This window comes from Carassius auratus, chromosome 7 (genome assembly GCF_003368295.1).
Source record: "Carassius auratus strain Wakin chromosome 7, ASM336829v1, whole genome shotgun sequence".
In the NCBI taxonomy this organism is placed as follows: domain Eukaryota; kingdom Metazoa; phylum Chordata; class Actinopteri; order Cypriniformes; family Cyprinidae; genus Carassius; species Carassius auratus.
This window is the reverse complement of record NC_039249.1, coordinates 5,388,855-5,404,322: the sequence shown is the minus strand read 5'-3', so window position 1 is coordinate 5,404,322 and position 15,468 is coordinate 5,388,855. Positions and strand designations below refer to the sequence as shown.

The following is a 15,468-nucleotide window of genomic DNA, read 5'->3' as shown; positions in this document are numbered from 1 at the left end:
CATTTTTTCACTCGGAATGATGGTATATGCTTATGAGTTCAGCCGTAGGTGGTTATCCTCACACATGCTCTAAAACTCTTTAGATACGGATTTTTCCGAAAGTCAATGAGAGAAATGAATGGGAAATTTACTTCCGGCACCAGAGCTCTCTCGGGCTGTGGGCGGGACTGTGATGCTCTATTAGCTACACCCCTGCATGATCTTTTCTATATGTACAATGACATTTTCAGTTGTGACCAGCTAATCACGTTTCTACCCATCCAGACAGATTATGGTCATTGCTCTCTCGGGCGGCACATTGCTGCCAGCGTCTTCAGGAGGACCCGACCGAAGACACGCAAGGAGCACATATCCTTCCTCTTATATACACACCAAAACACACTCTTTCAGTCACAAAGCTGAATCCAAAGCAAGCATGACACCACAAGCACTGCCAGCGCATACATTTCCATGCTGTAAATGGATGCTGTAGTAGTGTGTCAGAGCGAGCATGAGGTTAAAGGCTCCAGTGGTTCGAGTACTAAGAAAAGGTTGGTGCTGGAGGCCTGCCAGGCAGACTCGTGAACCACTAGAGAGAGTTTAACCAGTCTGACCTCTTAACCATTCCACTTCCAGCTGCCAGCCCATCAGCCTGTATGAGTAAACACACAACACAAATACAAACTCCAGCGGAGCAAGTGTCCGAGAGAAAAAAGCTGCTTACGAGGGCAGAGGTCATAGAGAAAGAGAGACAGAGACAGATCTGAAGAATCCCTCGTCCTTTCCTCCAGATAAGGTTGAAATGAGTCTATAAATAAGCTTGTAAACAAATAAAGCATTTGGTGGCTCATGTAATGAGATCAGACAGCTCTAATCCTGTTGGACTGTAAATCAGCTGTGGGATCTACTGTATGAATATCAATACCATCAAGGCTTATAAAGCCTCTAAATACATTACATAAAACAAACAAAAACAAAAATGATTAAATAAGCTGATGGAACATGCTTGGTGCAAAAGAGCCATGATGCAAAGGCACACACATTGAGCCATTGTCCAGTTCCCTTGTTATCTTTTAAAATAATAGAAAACAAACCTAAATATACATATAATTATAATATAAAATAATTGTGTGTATGTATATATATATATATATATATATACACATGGGTCAAAGACGAAAAAGTGTTTAAGCATAAAAAAAGTGTAATACTGCTTAAAACTGTTCCCCTCAAAAAATGCAAAAAGTTTTCTGTTTTATTTAATTGCAATTTTGTTTTTGTTTTTCTGAGCAAAAAATAAATATCATACATTTTCCCCTGATTTACCGAAGATTTAACATTTGCCACTATCCTAGGTTTTGCCCATTTGCCAGTAAGAATTTTTTACTAATTTAAAACACAATAAAAGTTAGTATGCTCCATTATTCTTTTAGATATTTTAATATCTACGCGTCAGAATAAACATGTCGTTTGAATTTTTGCATAAATATTGTGTTACACTCAATGACAATGTGACATTATTTCAACCAAATTTTGACATTTTATTCTCCAAAAACTTATTTGAAACCTTAAAAGTAGACATTTTACTTACATTTAATGTGCTTTTTATGAAAATCACTTTTGTACATTTCTTTTGATGTGGACATCTTAATGTCTTTGACCCACATACATATACACACACATTATATATATAATATACTGTAATATGGTAATGTATTGTAACTACGCAAAATATAACAATTGTAAATAACCGTAGTTTAAAAAATTAATAAACATAGTACTGTATTACAATGTGCATTATTTGCACATAGATAATTTTCATATTAGATAATGCATTCTTTAATGAATAAAGAATGTCATAATGAATTATATAAATATGCATTGGCTACAGTAAGTGCTACCAACAGGCCTCTCCAGACGGCAGCAGCATTTTAGAAAGCAACACTTCATCCCAGAACACAAGAGTGGAGCAAGGCATGATGGGACATCTCCGCAGGACTCCTAGGTTCTGTGGGGTTACGGAAAGAACGTCATCGGCGTTCAGGCACGGATCTTTCGTAATCTCAGAAGAGTGGCGGGCTGACAGTGAGGATGTGGGTCAGAAAGGAGGAAGGACATCCAACCTAACTGGGTCATGTCTGTGAGCAACAGCGCTCAAGTGCAGACCTCAGCGGAGAGCATGCGTGTGGATCTATGCAACAGGAATCTGAATATATCTGCTTCCACTGTGTGGGTTCAGTTTCAAACCGCATGAGTCATGTCTGCATGAGCCTAAACATCCAGTGAATTTTAATTAAAGAAAGACAAGAAAAAAGAAAGATTGAGAAAGGACTGGGGGAGATCAATGCATTTGACACTTAACATTTGTTCATGTGCACCTAGATATCTGTAATATCACCAATCTATCCACAGGCTTGTCTGCCTATGCACGCATGTAATCTATGTATACTTTACAACTTGTTATATTAGCCTTGCCACACGAAACACGCTGCTGACGCAACATTTGTTTGCCCTCCGGACAACTTTCACTTCAAGAGTGGAGATGAAGAAGTTGTTGAGGTGAAGGACAAAAGTGTGGCGCGAGAGAAGGAGCAAGAAAAGAGAGAAGTGGGTCAATGGTCTGAAGGGAGGAAGGAGATGGCATTCTTTAAAGAAAGCGAGAGGCAGAAAGAAAGAGAGATAAAGAGATGGAGAAAGAGGGAAGGAGGGGGTTGCTATATTAAGAAAGATGCTGGGAAGTATGAGACTGAAAAAACAGGAGAGGAGTAACAGAGCGGAGAGTGTGGCTGGACCGTTCATTTCTGGGTCATATCAAAGCCAAACGGCAAACACACAGGCACACGGGGGACAGCTAAAGTGTTTCAGTGAAGAGGTGGGTGGATCGGGAATCGTTTCGTATAACTGTAATGGTATGTATGACAAACTACTTGCTGAATATTCCACACAAAAATATTTAATAAGATAAGACACTTCAGATTATTTATTTATAAGAACTTAATGGACGCAAGTGAATAAGATCATTTATAATCTTTATAAAGATTAACAATAAAATAAAAAGGCATACATATAAACATTTTAATGTTTTTAAAAGTTCATTTATTCTTGTGACACAAAGCTGAATTTTCAGCAGCCGTCCAGTCTTCAGTGTCACAGGATCCTTCCGAAACTGTCCTTATATTACCAATGCTCAGAACAGTTGTGCTGTATAATATTTTTGTGGAAACCATGATAAAAAAACATTTTTTTTTCAGGATTCCTTGATGGAAGTTCAAAAGAACAGTGTTTATTTGAAACCAGGGCTATTTTAATGTTTCTGTTCCTGCGTTCCTCTGTATTACTATCATTCCAAAACCGGTTAGAGAAGAATAAATACCGCTTCATAAAGTTATTTTTAACGTAAAATTTTGTTCATTTCCGGTTCTCGTTTTTGTTCCTTGAACCGGTTGAGAGCCCTGTTTGAAACAGAATTTATTGTACCGTTATATCTCTACTGTCACTTTTTATCCAAATGAATGTGTCCTTGTTGAATAGAAGTGTTAATTTCTTACTGACCTTAAACTTTGAACGTACATATTCACATATGTATACAAAAACAGTATTCAACCTCACCAATCCGTTTCTACCATTGCACAGTGTGCACAGTGTCGTGCCGCCCAAGCCCATGTCAGTGTGTGCAGAACAGTCCAACATCTTAAAGACTGTAATCACATTTCACTGTCGTTTTAATTACAGGTTCTAATGAAAGCAAGCAGAACACTGCCAAACGAGAAAAGCAGCAAGAATAGAAGTGTGTGCCTAGAAGCCAAACACGAAATAACGTTTTTAAACACACACACAGGGTAAAAAACAAAACAAAGAAAAACCTGAATTCACTTTGGCCCTTCTGTTTGACAGAACAGCCAGAACCGCACACACACACACACACACACACACACACAGTCCAACATCTGGAGTACTTTAGGGCTGGACATATTCTAGAGCCAACCATAATTCACTGGCCGTGTGTGTGTGTGTGTGTGTGTGTGTGTGTGAAGAGAGAGAGACAGACAGACTGAGAGACCAACTAGGGACAAAATGTTCACCTTCTGTGAGAGATCCTGTCGAGTTTTTAGCTCTTCTTTTATCATCTGTATATCCGAAACACACAAAACCCCAAACATCACCATCACCAGGAGAGCGCAGGATAGAGAGGAAAAGAGAGGAGAGGAGAAATGGGAGAAACATGGGAGGTAGCCGGGTGAAATAATGTATCCTGACATCTATGCCTGCATAGGGCTCGAGGGAGAGAGATAGAACGAGAGCGAATGAAAAAGAGGGAGATGGACAGAAAGAATCAGTCGGAATAGAGATGATGGATTGTGGGGAAGAGAATGAAAGGGATAACTAAGATTTGTGTGCAAATGTGTGTGCGTGTGTGTGTGTGTTTATACTGTGACAGGAAATATGTTTGATTAAAGCTTGCTTGTGCGGTTTGATTTGCCGAATGTGACATACTTTCTGTTGTCTGTTTGTCCTCTGTGGATTCACAGACTGGAGCAGGAATAGAAGAATGAGGGTTTGGAAGGCAGCGAGGAAGATCTCTTGGATGTGTTTGAGTGTGCGAGAGAAAGAACGACAGAAAGAGAAAAGCAGGGTTGGTCTGTGTTTATGTAAATGAACTAAATGAGTTATTCAAGCTTATCCAAAGCCACATTGTGGCTGGCTTTGCTAAAATGACAGGATGTGTAAGTATATTTAAAGGTTTGGATCTTAATATGTGTGTGTGTGTGTGTGTGCAAGAGAGAAAAATATATAACATGAGAAAGACAGAGATTAATATAGTTTAGAGTTTCTTACACAAACACAATGCCTTGTCTTCTGTCTGTGACTGAATCTGAAATGCATTTTTCCTTTTGAAAAACCAAGTTATATGGGATGTCTAATTAATTGGAATGATTCGGTTCATTTAGACACTTAAAAAGATTTGTTCATTTTTCACTGGGGACAGACATACACAGATGCACAAAAGCTACAATTCCTCACACGGTGGAAAACAAAAAAGACATAAATGTAACACTCCGTCCAATTTATTTGAAGGAATCATTCATTTGGACAGTTCATTTGAAAAATACAAGTTTGGTATTGGATCCTCAAAACATCACTGTTGGTTTGTGAATCGATTCAAATGAATCATCAAAAAGAGTCGTTCGCAATGTTCTATATCATACCTTTCCCCATTTCCTTCATTTTCCATGCCTGAGGAGTTTCCAGAGCATTTGAGTTTGAGAGCAGTCTGTTAGCTTGAGAGAAGACATTGGATCCACGCACGCACACACACACACACACACATGCACGCACGCAGAGTCCCTGGCCCCCATTATCTGAGACAGCTTTGTGTTTGGAGTGTAGGGCACAGGGATTAAGTCAGATCTATAACCGTGAATGGAGAAGTGTTGGGTTCCTCTCTCCCACAGAATTAATTACCCTAATTAGACTCCTTAATTGCATGCATTACAATTCTGGTTTCAGAGGGGAGGAACAGGCTTCATGCACTGAGCAGAAGGTGCGGTGGCACAAACCCAGCTGAGACATGCATCTTCTACTCCATATTAATAAACTCATTCGCACAGCTGTAAATATATGGAGGGAATATTAGCACTCATTAGTCGGTAGAAGAGCATATTAAACCATAGGACAGAACGTACCGTGGTAATGTCTTGTTTTTAAACGATGTCTGGTTTAATCTGCCCTGGCTGTGGTGACGGTAGGGTTCTGTCCTATTCTATTTTCAGCATTCGGCTTCATGCTTCATAGATTCGTTGATTATTACAGGAATAGTCCCAGTCTCAGATGGTACGACCGGATTCACAGACAGATGCATATTGCGCAAAAAGTGCCAAGAGCTTTCTCAAACTGGCAAAGCTGCGTTTTTAGGAAGTCAGGGTACTCAGGTTTTATCTGTCTCACAGGAACATCATGTTTACAATCTCCGAAACTTACAAGTCTCTTCCTGTCTAAGTGGTCGGTTTGTGGCCAACAAAAAAAAAAAAAGCAAAATGGATGACTTAATGCTGCTGATACTCAAAAAGCAGTATGAATAGTTCAACCAGAAAATATGTGATCATTCTGTCCCTTGTATGACTTTATTCTGCAGAAGAAAAAAAAATGTTTTATTTTTATTTATTTTACTTTTTTTGACCTTACAGCAGAAGTCAATGGGATCCAAAACTACATTACTGTAAAAAACAACAACACTGCTGTCTAAGCAAAAAACAAGTCATTTTCCAAAATTAGATTTCATAAAGATTTGGAACAACAGAATAATGACAGAATTCAATTTTTAGATAAACTAAGCCTTTGAAGTATATCCACCAAATCTTTAATCCAATGTATGTTGCACAAAAAAAGGTAGGCACTTTTCTTCAATTGGCAACCTCAAATCTGATTGGCTGACTTGATGCAATTTCCGAGAGTTGCCATGCACACGTTTATATCAGTTTGCTGGGAAACGAAACATAATGAGCACATCTTAGAAAGAACTAGTTGCTAAATTTGCCAAAGCTTGTAAGGTTCTTGAGACACTGAATCTTTCGGAAATACAGACTTTTGTTTTCGTTATACCCAATTTCAGCTCAACCCACATCTAAACATCATCTAAAAGTAAACGGTGGCTGGTTCTCAGCTAAATACAGATAAAACTGGATCAGACATTGCAAAAAAAAAAACTTGATGTATTTGCAGGGTATATCTGATCAGATCTGATGATAATCACCAGGGCTGCGTTTCCCAAAAGCATAGTTGCTAACCTGTTAGCATCTTAGTTCGTTGGCAATGGGAAATTGTATTGCAACCAACAAAGTTGCTAGCTATGCTTTTGGGAAATGCACCCCAGATTGTTCTAATTGTTGCGCTTCATTCACTCTCAGTGTAACGCTACTAGAGAACTCTGAACCTACTATCAGTGAGGTTTCGTGTTTGCTGTAATGCTCATATGCACTGTGAGGCGAGTTGAACACACACACACACACACTCAAAAATGCCAGTGTGGCTTTGCATTTTTAACGATTATTAAAATCTTGGCACGCCAGCCAGTGTGCTCGGTGAATTATGGCTTTGGCATCAAGAACGGCAGAATGAGAAATCTGCCAAAAAGAAAAATGGGAGGCCAAGACGGGGTAGGAAGAAGGAAAGACGACAGAAGAGGTCAGATAAGGGGAAGAAACTACTTTGTGCTGGTAAGATACACTAGCTTAAAAGAAAATAAATAAACTAAGATGTAAAGATTTATCTAGGGGACAGATGAGTGGATGAAGATCTGGAAGGATCAAGGAGGAAAGAGCCAAATGAACAGTGAGCATATTTTCAATGCTGAGAACAGTTGTGTTTCTTAATATTTTTGTGGGATTCGCAGGATTATTAGATAGATTATTAGACAGCACTTACTTGAAACTGACCGTCATTTAATGGATTGTTAAAAATGAAAAGTAATATTTTTGAAACAAACGAAAACATATGAAAACGAAAGCACTAGGTGACATCGACTGAAACGGCGCATCATTTCAGAAGCAGAGAAAGTCAACACATTTTGATGAAAGATTGCGAGGACAAACATTTCTTTCTTTGGGAATAACGTGGCCAGTAACGCCCATTAAGAAAGCAAACAGAGTCAGCTTTGATTTCACATTGACTATTCAACAGTAGAATCAGGATCTGAACCAGAACTTTTCAATTCCTTTCTCTCTGTATCTGTCTGTCTCTCCCGTGGACAGCTGGTCAACCCCAATCCCACCCAGACTCTTTAAGCTCCCTCCACACACAGTAAACATCCTCTCTGCCTAAAGTCTGTTTACCCGAAAAGTGTGTTTGTCATGCGAGTGTGTGGTTGATGAATAAATGATCTATGTAGATGATCTAAAGAGATTTACAACATGAGCTTGTGTGTTTCACATGTGTGAATTAATATCAGAGGGATCATTTGTTTTCCACTGTGCGTTCACACACACACACACAAGCCGTTGTGGCAGCTGTGTGCGTATGTGTGTGCTCTCTGTTCATTATTGCTATTAACGGGTCATGTTTGCGTGATCTCGCACACTAAATTGCGACCATGTCGTCGTGTTTCTGCATTCGGCCTAGTGAGGCGATGTCAAGGGTCAATGGCATGGTGAGCGCTGGATAAGCGCCCCCACCACATTCTCGGGAAACACATCCATCCACAAGTGGTTCCTCAGCAGAAAGAGGCACAATGATGGCTTTGTCTGTTACTGCATAGAGAGAGAGAACGTGGAGGCTATGTGTGTGTGTTTATATGAGGTTAAATGAATCAAACAAATGTTAACTAGTTGGAATCCAATTAGTGTGGTCTTTTTTTCTGTCTGACCTTTGGGGAGTATCTTTCCAATCCATCCGTCCACACACATAAACACACGAATCGGTTTCACTATATCTCAAAGGATTTAAACAGAAGTGATCACATTTGTTTAACTGCAACCTTAAACTTAGCCCTCACACAAATCTGTCAATATTAGTACATTTGAAGAAACACATAAAGAGGTAGTTTATACGAAAAGTATTTTTTTCCCCTCACCCTCACGTATTTGCAAAAAAATGAACTGAAAAATCTTCTGCAGAAAACACGCAAATCAGAAAATGAATACAAATAAAACGTATTGTTAGTTCATGTTAGCTCAGTTCTATTCCTTTGACAGATATAACTTCTTATTTAAATACTGCATTAGTTGCAATCGAAATAAACCTTAACTTAGGTTAATAAATGCATTAGGATTTAATGTAGTTATCTAACATTAACAAATGGAATCCTATTGTAAAGTATCTTCATTATTGTTCCACAAGAGAAAGTAAATCAGGTTTGGCAGTAAATTATGACTAATTTTTCATTTTTAGTTATAATATCCCGACCTCAAATGTCCTCACAACTTGGTTTTGGTCATGTTGTATTATTTCAGTTTTATCTCTTTAAAACAATTTGCCCCAAACACATAAACGTTGCTGTTCTGATTCTTGACCTTAATTGGTGAGGCGACCCGTCACATTCACTTACTCACTCTCCACAAACAAGACTCGTTAAACCCAAACCTTTTCCTTCTGTTCCACAGAATGTGCTAGAGCTGGGCAAAAGCTTCGATTTTCTGATTAGTCACGATCTTCATTTGAGCGACACTGATAAACATTCTTAAAGTCCCAAGATTACTCTGTCAGTGTTTTCTGCACTCCTTTTCAACGCCGATGCACCTTCTGCTGAATCTACAGCCCATCAGTAAAAGAAGACTTTTTTTTTCATTCTGAATTATATGTGAAAAGAAGGAAAGCCGTGTCTCATTAAGTAATGGCTTACAAATCTTTACGTTAAAGGGTGCAGTGGTAATCAGATGCATGACTCTTAATTTCCAGTTAAGAATCAAAAGCATTCAAAGTAACAAGGGTAGTCGAATTCACCAACTATGCTTATGAACAAGTACTTTCTAGTGAATCAAAAACACCACAACCAGCAAGTGACTCACAAACAGCCTGCACTCTTTAACGGGAGTTCATAAGTGAAATTATAAATTGAACTGATTCATAATTTTACACATTGTTGCGAAAAAAAGAATAACGTACAAAAGTGGACATCTGAACAGAGCAGCTTTAGGTTGTGCTGATTATATTTGTTAAATAGCAACTGAACCGTTTCTTTCACATGTAAGCAAAATGGACAAAAACTGTGACCTAAATGCCCAAATGAATCAGAATCAAACTGAATCAAAATGGAAATAGGCATGGATTCAGAATCAGAATCAAATCTCTGGTAGGTGATTTGGGGTTTTAAATGGCCTTTGACATTTGGTCGTCACATTAAAGGCCAAACTTAACCCCCAAAAAACCTTTTCAAGCACCATCCATTTCTGTATGTATGCATGTGACATTCCTTCTGTTCAGCATGATTTGATCGTCAATCTGTCAGGGTCGGTCAACATGGCTCACATGTTCATCTGTATATATGTGTGTGTGTGTATGTGTGTGTGTGTTTCCTTGAATCCTTACTGCCCTTGTTATTCTGATCACTGTCATCACTCAGGGAATGGTTGTGCTCATCAGTCTGCACCAAAATGTTCTGATTGGCTAAAGGCGCGAAATGAATTTCTTCTTATCCAATCGGATCGCAGGAGCCAGATGTGCACTGATAAAAACAACTCAGCCAAAAACCGCTGGCAGAAGATAGCGGCTGCTGAGAATTTAAGTGTAAAAAGATCTCTCGCTCTTTCTCTCATTTACCTTTCTCTTCTCCCTGGTGTTTGTGGTTAGCGTTTGTCTCAGTGAGAAGGGAAAACTTCGGTCTGGGGGCTTTAAAACGTTCAAATATTCATCAAATATAGATCTCTCTGAATCCCTCGATCCCTTTGCTCCTCGACTGCCTCTCTTTTCTGTTTTCTTCTCATTTCCTACTTCTATTTCTGTCCCTCTGTTGTTACTCTGTTCACTCAAATCTTAAAACAGTCGCCATAAAAGAAGCAATTAATACGGATCAAACCAATATGGCACACTCAAGACATCACACGTACACGCACAAAGATGATTCACGGAGTCGTAACAGAACCGTACAGAGATTTTTGGCATCTGCGTGTGTGTCTGAGCTGCTGTTCTTTGGAGAAACACTGTAAACCCTGGTAAGACCCGTCTGTCCGCCTTGTTCTTCTTCCTCTCTCCCCTCACTCTCTCATCCTCTTTTCCTCTTGAGTTCTCTTCTCTCAGTTTGAGTGACAGTTAGCCATCTGTCTGTATCCGCTGCCACAGCAATGCCACGGCGATAAGAAGCCCAGAGCAGCTCTGCAGTCAGGTACCTCAAATCCCTCACGCTGACTGACAGCAACGAGTGTGTGTGTGTGTGTGTGTGTGTTTACGAGCAACTCTGCTGTAAGATAGATACTGCAATGACTGCAAACCAAGGAAAATCATGCTTTAATGGAATAGCTAAGCCAAACATGAAAAATGTGTCATCATGTACTCTTCCTCATGTCGTTCCAAACTTGTTTTCTTTAATTGAATACAAAAGGAGACGCTTTACAACAAAAGCACATTATGACCTAGGCCTGTCAAGTGGCAAAAAAGGACCAAAAAGGACAATAAGGAGGGCTATTTTCAAGTAAATACAAAATCCTCCAAATTTTACTGATAAATGTGTCAATTGTAAACCATTGGTTATGCATAGATACTTAAATTCCACACCATTGATACCATTTCATTGCATGGCAAGTAAATGCCTGATGATACAATTCTATACCATTTTGTTTCAAAATATACTGTATAATAAAATAATAAAATAATAAAAATAAAATAGAAAGTTTTAAAAGTGAATTTAGGCATTTATTAAAATTAGTTTTTACAAATATTCAATGCTGCCCTATATAGATATACTATACTGATGCCATATAAACTAAACATAAAATAAAATTAAAATAAATAAATAAAATAATAAAAAAAAAAAATAAAAAAATAATAATAATAATAATAAAATAATACAAAAATTATAAAAAAATACTGTGTTAACTGATATGCAGTGTTATTGTTATTGTTATGTAACAAACTAAAAACTAAATTAAAGCTAAATAGAAACAGACCAAAAAAACTTTTTTTTTAATAAAATAGAGAATTAAACTATGATTCAAAATGTTAATAAGTTCAATAATAGCTTATAAAAATACAAAAATAACACCAATAATATGATACCGATATAGCATACTTTATAGTGCAGAAAACCATAGATTTGGACATGAAAGTGAGTAAATGATGACAATAGTTTAACAAATGATAATCATTTTGATTTTGAGGTGAACTATTCATTTAAATGCACGTGTGTGAGAGTGTGTAAACACTATTATTAGTGACCTACGGGCGTCTTCATGACCCATGTGATAATTAGACAATGAGATTGCAGCAGCCATAATGACCTGTCAATGCTCTCTTCCACATAAACACACACACACACTCTCTCTTTCTCTCTCTGTTTCATGAATCATTCCTGTTCCAGCTCATTTGAGCTAGGCTGAATAAATTAGCGCATGTTAAGGTAGGTTAATTAATACCATTCTCCCTAAGGTCCAAATCTCTAATGTACACATACCCTTACACACACACACACACACACACATATGCGCCGACACATGGGCATGAAGATGTCAGAAGTCATCAAATGTGCACTCTTTTGGAAAATAGAACATCAACCGGTCATGACAGATGCTTTATAAATGCACCCAAATCGCACACACACAACTATTTTTAACACGTATGCACACACACAAACACTAAATTAAATGTTCAATGACCCTTAAAATCACTTTTCTGCTTTTTTCCGTGTGGATGCTTGTTTGATGGTTTCTCTCGCTCTCTTTTTTCATCTCGCAGGGTATGTGTGTGTTTGTGTGTGTGTGTGTGTGTGTGCCTCTGACCTTGCATTTGAGGACTCATAGACTGGCACAGCCTGCCGATCGATGCGTCGGGCCTGTTTGAGCAACGATAAAGCCTGCAGCGTGTGTGTGTGTGTGTGTGTCACTGACACCTACGTTAAGGCTTAACAGAACACGGAAGAGCCCTGGATTGTTCCTGACGTCCACATACCACAGAAAACTCACTCTTGTTTGTCCACTAAGGAGCCAGTGGAAAGAGTTTGATTCTTATCACAGAGAGCTGAACTACATTAGACACAAGACATCCGCCACACCTTCACACACACTCTGCACATGTCATAAAAACAAACACAGAAATATAACCGCAGGCTCCTACCCACCAACGATCTATTATCTCCTGTGTTTGAAATGCGGATCACATCATTACCTGGTTTGGAAAAGTATGAATACAATCTGACTGATAACTAACCCCGGAGAAAGAAAATCTGACGTATCTATGCAGCCGCCATCTATCTTTTTGGTCACATTCGTTCTTTCTCTTCCAAAAAAAATTATGTTTCTTCATGTGAATAAAGGGCTCACACACCTTAGCCAATCAAACTCCTTGACCAGTCCATGATTTTGCTAGAAAAAAATATATTATAGATATTGCTAGGAGGGATTTCCATACATAAGGTGCTGATGTAGGTGCTGTTTAGAAAGCCACTTTCTAATTTGTGAAGCTCGATTATCTTTTACTGCACATCAGAAATATGTTCTTTGTTTTTTCTCAGTGTGATGGGTGATTAATCTGGAATTTGGGCTTTGTTTTCCCTCCTCTTTATATTTTTCTGTAAAACAGGAATCCATGGCTGAATAACTTAATGTTCATAAGCACGCTGGAGTGCTCAAAATGGGAATATATTTCAGATATATTTTAATCATAAGAATTGCTAGGGGTACCAGTCCTGTTCAACATGTATTTGATAAAAAAAATAAAAAATAAAACATTTATTTCATAATGAAATTTCCCTCCATTTAAAAATCTTATTCTCCAATTATTATTATTATTATTATTATTTTTTTTTTATAAAAGATCAAAAGGATTAACAATGCAGACAGGGTACAGACAGTTCTGACCACATGTGTATATATATAAAAAAGATTTGTTTACTTTCTTAATACACACTGTTTTCTCTGCATAATTCATTTGTACACACAAGGGTTGTACTAACGTCCAGTTTCATGAGCAAATCATTTCCCGATGGATAAAACTGAGCCAAGACTTACATTTTTTCCAGCTTAATATCCTTTTTGAAACCATATCACATTATGATTTATTAAAATGTTATGATTCATTACAATTTATTAAACTGAATGAATTAAAATGTTGGTTGCAAACGCAGTTTCAGGTCTTTTGACATCAAATCGACTTTTTAATATACAAATGTGTCAAAAATTGCCCAAGATTTTTTGTGTGTGTGTGTGTGTGTGTGTGTGTGTGCTTCAACTGAGGATTTAGGAACATCAAACCAGAACTGACAAACATCTATTCGCTATAATGTTCTATGACCTTTCCCTAACTTTTTATCACCCCTCCATGTCTTTGCCAGATCGGAAAATCTTTTCAAATTCACATACTTTTCCAGGTATTCTATGACTGGGGGAATTCTGGCAATAGATGCTGAAAACACACCCATTGCGTGTTTTGGGTCCGAGTGTTATAGTGCATCACTTTCCTGTGTCAGATCTACTTTCTGAAATGTTGATATCGATGGGCTTCCGTTGACGTTGGCCTCATTCCCTCCATGCTACTGTGCACTTTTTAAAAACAACCCCCAGTAACACAACCCAACACGAGATGTTCCAGTTGATAAAGTCACAATCAGCCGAATCCCAGCAGAAGATTACGACTTCCCTGAACTAAAGACAACAGACATGCCTTGATTCAAATCACACTCACCGATGATGAAGTAGTCCTGATTGGTTTTAAATTCGTGACCCCACAGGTTGGGCGAGTACTCCTGAAACTTGATGGTGAAACGCATATCACTGTTGGGCTTATCGCAGGTGAGAAGCAGGTTGGGGGCTCCGGTCACTTCACACCTGTCTGCCTGATCCCGTGACGAAACCAGGTACAGTTTATAGAACTCGTATTCGGTGGGTGACCGGGGTCCGGGAGGCTCAGACGCTGGGCAAATGAGGTCCAGACGATCCCCGATTTGAGGGTAGAGGACATAACCCTTATCATCGCTAAACCTGGAGAACGACAGAGAGGGAAAGAAGAGAAATTAATGACAAAAAATGGCACAGCTAAAAACCTGAAACCATTTTAAAACCAGAATACAAAAATTGTGTGAGGTAAAAAAAAATAAGTGACTTTATTTTGAAGAAGCATTTGTTTTTTTCTTCGCAAAATTTAATTCATAACATAAACTTTTGCAAATCATGTAATTGAATAAAACTGAATTTATGATTATATAAAAATATTAAATCATAAAAAAAAAACTGCTTTCTATTTTAATTTTTTTTTTTATGTGTTTTTTTAATGATTTTTTATTTGTAGTACAAAAAGTTGCTGCTTATTATTTTCATGTAAACTGTGGGAAAAAAATCCTCAGGGGTCTTTTACGATTTTTTAAATTATTTATTTAGTTTTTGTGCATTTCCATGTGCAGCTACACTCTGGTTTGTAGCTCTTTTCACGTCTTTTGCATATAAAATTCAATGCAAAATCAGTTCCTTTATTTTATTTTTTTCACGAAATATCCTCTAGTCTCATTCATAAAATGTCACACTCCAAAAAAAAAAAAAAAAAAAAAAAAAAAAATAATATACTGGTCGCATATACAACATATTTTTAACTTTCTTTGTGGCAGAGCAAAACTGCAAAAATCATTCAATTATACTGCAAAGAGTACATGGATGCATCATGGGATACTAACGACTGGCTTAATCTGGTACTATAACCTCAAAACCATACTTCTCATGAAAACTTCTGTGGGTATGCTGGCTTCCTCGGGAGCAGGCTGGCTTTTACTGGATCCAACCACACGCTACACTCTCTCTGTGTTTCTTTATTCAATAAATTACCTCCTACAAGTAGAAACTCATCCTCTTCTTTTACACT

At 37.9% G+C, this 15,468-nt stretch overlaps 1 protein-coding gene across 1 annotated transcript in view; it reads right to left on the bottom strand.

The window, feature by feature from the left end:
- LOC113105645 (ephrin-B3) overlaps nt 1–15,468 on the bottom strand; it is a 67,593-nt gene that overhangs the window by 15,672 nt on the left and 36,453 nt on the right. Inside the window, exon 2 of the mRNA XM_026266844.1 lies at nt 14,302–14,597. Coding sequence (XP_026122629.1) covers nt 14,302–14,597 — 296 coding nt within the window. The remainder of the gene's footprint in view (nt 1–14,301; nt 14,598–15,468) is intronic.